General features: G+C 41.9%; 1 protein-coding gene and 1 long non-coding RNA gene across 2 annotated transcripts; both read left to right on the top strand.

Moving 5' to 3' along the window:
* The first annotated feature begins 786 nt into the window (after nt 1–786).
* Nucleotides 787–4,274, top strand: LOC135541204 (uncharacterized). Its single transcript, XR_010455937.1, has 3 exons — nt 787–883; nt 1,885–2,095; nt 3,965–4,274. It is a non-coding gene; the product is annotated as an uncharacterized LOC135541204 (long non-coding RNA).
* Nucleotides 4,275–4,509: 235 nt separating this feature from the next.
* LOC135541694 (DNA ligase 1-like) lies at nt 4,510–6,314 on the top strand. Its single transcript, XM_064968007.1, has 3 exons — nt 4,510–4,513; nt 4,551–5,134; nt 5,491–6,314. Exons 1-3 carry the CDS (start codon nt 4,510–4,512, stop codon nt 6,202–6,204), a joined length of 1,302 nt encoding a protein of 433 aa, XP_064824079.1. The 3' UTR covers nt 6,205–6,314.
* The last annotated feature ends 1,464 nt before the right edge of the window (nt 6,315–7,778 follow it).

Below are 7,778 nucleotides of genomic sequence, written 5' to 3'. Positions count from 1 at the left end.
AGCCAATATGCGGGAGCACTGGTTGGTCGGGCCAATTGAGGAAGTATGTACATGAATGTATATTTAAAGTGACTATGCATATATGATAAACACAGAGTAGCAGCAGCGTACAAGAGGGGTTGGGAGGGAACTTTCAAAGTTCTTGACATTTTCCTGATTGTCTGATCTTCATGTCTTAAAGTAATGATGGATTGTCATTTCTCTTTGCTGTTTTGAACTGTTCTTGCCATAATATGGACTTTAAAAAAAAGTGTACCTATGATGAAAATTACAGGCCTCTCTCATCTTTTTAAGTGGGAGAACTTGCACAATTGGTGGCTGACTAAATACTTTTTTGCCTCACTGTATGTGTTATTTCATAGTTTTGATGTCTTCACTATTATTCTACAATGTAGAAAAAAAGAGAAAAAAACCTTGAATGAGGAGGTGTGTCCAAACGTTTGACTGGTAAACATTGACATTAGTGGTAGGCTGAGATCAAACAAATAACCTAAGTAAACCTGGATGCTTGTTGTGATATCTAAAACATATTGACTTTGAATTAGTCAAAACACCTGTATTATGAATGGTCAACCATTTGATATGAGGTAGAGCATTTTATTTGAATAAAAAATGTGGTAACATGGATTCAATGCAAATATCAATTATGATTGTGCTGCATAGGCTAAAAAAGTGAATTGTTCCAGCATTTGACTACACATGAGAGCTTCTGTGGGTAGTCATGGCAATGAGGCCTTCATTGTGACATCACAAGATTCTGATTCTGGGAGGTTAGCTGTTGTACAGACAAACAGAACAGTGTAAAGGTAGTGATTCAACTAACTACTGACAGATTATTAATGTCCTATTTCATTAGAGAGAGAACACGCTGCTTACTGGAGAGGTAGGTTGTAATATAACTTACTGTATAACTATGTTCCTGTAGAATAACTACTTTTCATATGACTTGTGTACTTACATGACCTTTTATTTAGGCCTAACATGCAATCATGGTGACAAGTGAAACTGTTGACGAGAGACAGTTTGTTTGAATCCAATTTTTGTGAGAAAATGGTTCATCCTGACACCTGAGATGACATGTTAGTTGTTGTAGTGAGTCAGACTAATGGCAAATGCATTATATTGATGAAAGAAAACCCTCTCTCTGTGTTAATAACAACTGATATTGTCATCAATTATCTGAATAAATATGTACCAAAGGGAAGGTTATGTAAAAAAACAAGTCGACCTTCCTAATTTGTAGTTGCTAAATTGCTAATGAAAATCAGTTTTTCTTAAATGAATGGTCATCCATTTCAAATGGTTGAATTGATAGACCTCTTTGCATGAAGGTGCACACAGGGGCACTCAAAGAGAAGACTGGAGTGTTTACCTCCTTGTTTTATACAATATATGAAACTGTACAATAAGTTAGGTCCTGCATGGATACAGAGTCATTTTCTACCCCAAACCTTTTTTGAATGATATGATATGTGATTAGTGTGTTTTGTGAAAAACAGGCCCAATATGGAGTGGGGGGGGGGGGGGGTGGATAGGGCTCAGTAGTAACGCACGGAGGGAGACTGAAGTTTTCTTTTTAAAGTCTGTGTTGTGCCTTGTCATCTCCAATGGCAACGCCTTGCATCACAATGATGATGTCATAAGGATATTGTGTACATAATGATAGGAAAGGCAAAAATGTGATTAATTTGAACTTGGTCGAGTTTCCAGTTGCCAACTTTTGACTAGTAATTCAGATAGTCCTATTGCGTAATCATCTCTGGATCAGGATTGTCACTTGCTTCATTGTAAGTAAATGGGAAGAAAATGTGTGCACATTGTAAAGAGATGCATTATTCTTTGGTGAGCAACACGCCACTTACTACAACGTTATGTATTTTTCAGAGTTATTGTTAGCTAGGAGGAAGACATGGAGGGTTCAACGCTGACACAGAGGAGGGCTGAGTGTCAGTTGAAGGAAAGGGAGATCCAGACAGACTACATGATGGAGCTGGGAGCCAGGTTGGCTCTCGTGAGACAAATCCAGAGGGAGCAGGAGAAGGAGATGAAGAGGATTTGGTTTGAGACGAGGAAAATGCCAAGCCTGATTGAGGAGGTAACAAGACCAACTTTGACAAAGTTGACTAGAGTTCTATTGAACAATATTGATTAAAGCAAATACATGTCAATACAATGTGCAAAATGTGCGATTTGCCTTGAATTGTAAGCTAACAATATTTTGTCTGTCATCTTTTCTTGTGTTGTATCGGGTCTGTCTCTCTGTTTGAGAATTGTTATGGACATAGTCCTCAGTTCTTATGGTTGTCTTAAAAAAATACAAATAACTAGACCAAGCGATCTCTCGTAGACCTTCATATCAGGATTATATGGTTGTCCCACCTAGTTACCTGAAGTTGAATGCACTAACTGTAAGTCGTTCTGGATAAAAGCATCTGCAAGATGTCTAAAATGTCAAATGTCATACTGGGTGTGGGGCATGTATTTTTACAATGAGTTAACCCATTGGCTAGAAGACCCAGGGTTGGTACAGACTGGTGCAGAGCATCTGAGAGGACACCAGATATATACAGTGCCTTTGGAAAGAATTCGGACACCTTGACTTTTTCTACCTTTTTTTACGTAATAGCCTTATTTTAAAATTGATTGAATATATGCAAATTCTCAGCAATCTACAAACAATACCCCATATTGACAAAGCAAATACAGGTTTTTAGAAATGTTGAAATACCTTTTTTACGTAAGTATTCAGACCCTTTGCTATGAGACTGGAAATTAGCTCATGTTCATCCTGTTTCCACTGATCATCCTTGAGATGTTTCTGCAACATGACTGGAATCCACCAGTTGTATTTTTAACTGATTGGACATGATTTGGAAAGGCACACACCTGTCTATATAAGGTCCCACAGTTTACAGTTCATGTCAGAGCAAACAACAAACCTGAGGTTGAAGGAATTCTCCGTAGAGCTCCGAAACAGGATTGTGTCGAGGCACAGATCTGGGGAAGGGTTCAAAACCTCTCCTCAACATTGAAGGTCCCCAAGAACGCACTGTTCTCCATCATTCTTAAATGGAAGATGTTTGGAACCACCAAGACTCTTCCTAGAGCTGGCCGCCCAGCCAAACTGCGCAATCGGGGGAGAAGGGCCTTGGTCAGAGAGGTGACCAAGAACCAGATGGTGACTCTGACAGAGCTCTAGAGTTCCTCTGTGGAGATGGGAGACCCTTCCAGAAGGACAACTATCTCTGCAGCACTCCATCAATCAGGCCTTTAAGGCAGAGTGGCCCGATGGAAGCCTCTCCTCAGTAGAAGGCACTTGACATCCCGCTTGGAGTTTGCCAAAGGGCACCTGAAGTCTCTCAGACCATGAGAAACAAGATGCTCTGGTCTGATGAAATCAAGATTGACCTCTTTTGCCCCAATGCCAAGGGTCACATCTGGAGTAAATCTGCCACCACCCCTTCGGTGAAGCATGGTGGTGGCAGCATCATGCTGTGGGGATGTTTTTCAATGGCAGGGAATGGGAAACTAGTCAGGATCTAGGCCAAGATGAACAGAGCAAAGTACAGAGAAATTCTTGATGACAACCTGCTCCAGAACAATCAGGACATCAGAGTGTGGTGAAGAGTCACCTTCCAACAGAACAATGACCCTATGTACATAGCCAAGACAACACAGAAGTTTCTTCGGGACAAGTCTCTGAATGTCCTTTATTGGCCCATCCAGAGACTGGACTTGTACCGGATCGAACATCTCTGGAGAGACCGGAAAATAGCTGTGCAGAAAATCTCCCCATCCAACCTAACTTGGATTATCCAAACAAAATGTGGAAAAGGTGAAGGGTTCTGAATACTTTCCGAAGGCACTGTATATGTGATGTATAAGTAAATAGCGTTGACTCATAAAGTATATATATGTCGTGAATGTGATCACTTTCAACATGTCTGTTTCTTTTCTCCCACAGAATGTGAGAGATGTGACCAACCGTCCACTCACTGAGTTCATGGCTCCCTGTATTGACTCCCTCCCACCGCTGGCTTTCACCAATCGGAGGCCTATACCAACCATGTTGCATCCCCCCTCTCCATTGGCCATACGCACTCAGGATGCACAGCGGTTCATTGTATTTTCATACTTTGTCCCTGCTGAGTGCCCAGTTGCCACAGAGGCCACAGCAGATGTATCTACTCGTAAAAGAGAGGACTTATTGACAGATACACATCTTTCCTCAATGCTGCATCGATACCTGCCACACTTCTATCACGATGACTCCATTCCACCACAGCAGACAGTAGAGGGAACCACTGAGGTCTCAGTTGCTCCAGTGGCAATATCAAATATTAAGGAAGAGGACAGATTCTATCCTTTCTCCCTCCCACCACTGGCTCAGCGTTTCGTTGGTAATTTATTCATTGTCCCGGAAACCTCCCAGCCTGCTGTTTCAGCCACAGAGTGCCAAATTGCCAAAGAGGCCACTGCAGACACAGCCAATGTCAAGAGAGAGAACCGATGGGCAGCCCAGCTCTTTGACATTGACTACAAACTGCCAGAGGAGGCAGTAGAGGGAACCAACAAGTGTCCAGTCGCTAGTGAATCTGCCGCTTCCGTGTCCGCTGTCCTCCAAGAGGAGTTTTCAGCTGATAAGAGTCTTCCTGCACCCACAGCACTGCCTCTTAGGCTGCCCTGCACCCACAGCATTGACCACAAACAGCTATGGGAGAAAGTTGAGGACAACACAGAGTTCTCAGTAGACAAAGAAGCAACTGTTGCCATTTACACTTGGGAAGATAAAAGTCCTTCAGTTCTGCCATGCATCCACAATAACAACGACCACCAACTGCCAGAGGAGACAGTTGAGGACAACACAGAGTGCTCAGTTGACACCGAGGCAAGTGCAGTTGCACCCACTGTCAAGAGAGAGGAACTGACAGGTGATAAAAGCCCTGTCCGAGCAATTCCTCCAATCCTGGGATGCATCCATGACAAGGACCAAAAGGAGCCAGAGCAGAAAGTGAAGGGCCCTAGTGAAGAGGTGGATCTCTGCCCTCACACTCACCAGCTGGACCCAGATGTTAACTTAACTCTGGCAACCCGCAATGATGAACCCAGGACCTGGACCCTGGAAGAGGCAAAGGTAGGTGTCCTATTTTACACTACTACTTTACAGGTATGGGAGTCAGTTCCATTTCAATTCAAAGCATTGAAGAGAATTGGAATTTTAGAGTTCTTCTTGAATTGACTGGAATTGACCCCAACCTTGCTGCTCTTTGCTCATGGAATTAACATTTGTATTACTTTTAGTATGGACCCAGGAAGAACATCTATGGGTATTGTAAAATATAATGGGGATACAAAAAAACAAGGTCCTTAATTACTGTCCTCCAAATTGTGTGCCCCATGAGGTCATCATTGTATGTCGATCACTCAAATGTGTATTGAATGTGACACATTGGAACAATATTACATCTAGAGTCAATGTCTTCCTGTCAGGATTATTGGATAGGCATTGATATTGAGAGTGAAGAGAGGAGCGTCAAGGAGGAGGTGAGACAGAGGGAGGGATTGAAGCGTGAGGCGGACTGTGCCCATTCCAAGAGCTCCAATGGGATGGCTTCATCAGAGAGAGCAGAGACCATCCTTGGAAGAGTGGGCTTTCTGGTCATGAACCACATGCAGAAAATTCCATTTTTGAAGATGAAGGAAAAAGAGAAAAATAAGAAACTGCATAAGAAGTTGAAAGATGACGAGAAAGAGAGAAAGGAGAAGAAAAACAAGGAGGAGAACAAAAAGTGGGAGAAGAAAGAGATGAATGAGAGAGAGAAAGAGCAGAAGAAAGTCATGAAGGCTGAGAAAAAGAGGGAGAAGTTAGAACAGAAAAAGAGAGAGAAGGAAAGAAAAGAGAAGGAAAAGGCAGAGAAAAGGAGATTAGAGGGGCTGATGAAGATACATAATGACATGATGAAAGACAGGATTAAGAAAGAGAAGAAGTGTTCTGAGGAGCTGAAAAAGAGAGAGAAAGCTCAAGCTGAGTTCTTGGAGATGGAGAGAAAGATTCAAGAAAAGGAGGAGAAGAAGAGAGAAAAGAGGAGGAAAGAGGAGAGGAAGAGACTCGAGAAGAAGAAAAAGAGGGAGCCAGCTGGAGGTGGAACTGAGAGGGTGATAGAAGAGCAGGGAAAGGATGAAAGCTTGAAGATGGATGAGTAGACTGGGTATTAGAGAGAGAGAGCAGGGCGGGATACTGTATTTTTGCATGCAATGAAAAATGCAATTAAAAAAATCTATAAAAAAGGTTTACTCTGTTTGATTTTTGTCAAGGCATACTGTATAACACAGTTTAAACACACAATGTTTACATTTCACAAATCTGGGGAGTGTTGCACTGTTAAAATGTTGAATTCCAAATCGAACCGATGGAGCGGAGCTGTGCTGAGATGAGGAGGACGGAAAGGGGGGGGGGGAGTAAATGGAGGGTAGAGAGGAATATGATTGAGTGGAATATGATGGAAAGGAATATGATAGAGAGGAATTTGATAGAGGGGAATATGATAGAGAATGAATAGAGGAATGTCTGATGCTCTTTTGCAAGAAAGGTTGTCTGATTGGCTAGATCAACATGGATAAGAACATTTTCAGACATGTTTTTAACAATAGGCACTGTTGGCAGGTTCTATAGTCAGCTTATATTGATTTCCTTAATTAATCATTTATTGAACTAGAATGCAAAAAATTCAGGGACACAGCCAACAGCATCTACCCCCAAGCCATACCACTCCTGAGCAGCTAATCAAAGGGCTACCCAGACCCCTCTTTAACGCTGCTGCTACTCTCTGTTTATTGTCTATGCATAGTCACTTTAACTCTAGCTACATGTACATATTACTTCAATTACTTCGACTAACCTGTGTCCCCTGCACTTTGACTCTGTACCGGTACCCCCTGTATCTAACCTCGCTATTGTTATTTTACTGCTGCTGTTAAATTATTTGTTACTTTCATTTATACATTTTTACTTAACACTTTTTTCTTTCTTAAAACGTATTAAATATACTGTTGGTTAAGGGCTTGTAGGTAAGCATTTCACTGTAAGGTTGTATTCGGCGCATGTGACAAATAACATTTGATTTGATTGAATCTACTCATCAATCAAACGTGTCAGGCCTAGATAATTACCCATCCAGCACATCTTATTTCTCTACCAGCATGCGTACTGTAAAAATCCCTCGACTGTAAGGCTGTATAACACAGTATTTACACTGAGCACTCCTACATCTTGAAATGATTTCATAGGTGTACAGGGAGATATAGGTGTATTATGGCCAACATAGCCTATCAGAGGGAATGGTAGAGCCATTACCAGTGCTTATACATTTGGGATAGGTAGAGAAAATTCAAAAACAAATCTCATAAGCTCTCTTCCATTGTCAAATGAACTACTGTTGTCTGGGGTAATGTAGAGAGCTACACGCCTGAAAATGCCCATCTCCACTAATAGGGCAATACTTAAGAAATGTAAAACACCTGGAGCTGTGATGAACCTTCCTGGAAGAGGACGCCAGTGTATTTTGCCCCCACGCACAGTGAGAAGGATGGTTCAAGTGGCAACAAAAAATCTCCAAGGATCACAGTTGGAGAATTGCAGAAGTTGGTAACATCTTGGGGTCATCAAGTCTCCAAAACTACAATTAGACACCACCTCCATGCCAAGAAGTTATTTGGAAGGGTTGCCAGAAGAAAGCCTCTGCTGTCTCCAAACCACAGACGTAAGCGGCTGGAGTTTG

Source organism: Oncorhynchus masou, chromosome 6 (genome assembly GCF_036934945.1).
Source record: "Oncorhynchus masou masou isolate Uvic2021 chromosome 6, UVic_Omas_1.1, whole genome shotgun sequence".
Taxonomy (NCBI): Eukaryota; Metazoa; Chordata; class Actinopteri; order Salmoniformes; family Salmonidae; genus Oncorhynchus; species Oncorhynchus masou.
This window is presented reverse-complemented; position numbering and strand designations above follow the sequence as displayed.

Coding starts and splice junctions, on each gene's coding strand:
- LOC135541694 (XM_064968007.1), top strand. Junction 5,135..5,490: donor GGACCCTGGAAGAGGCAAAG/GTAGGTGTCCTA, acceptor TCTTCCTGTCAG/GATTATTGGATAGGCATTGA.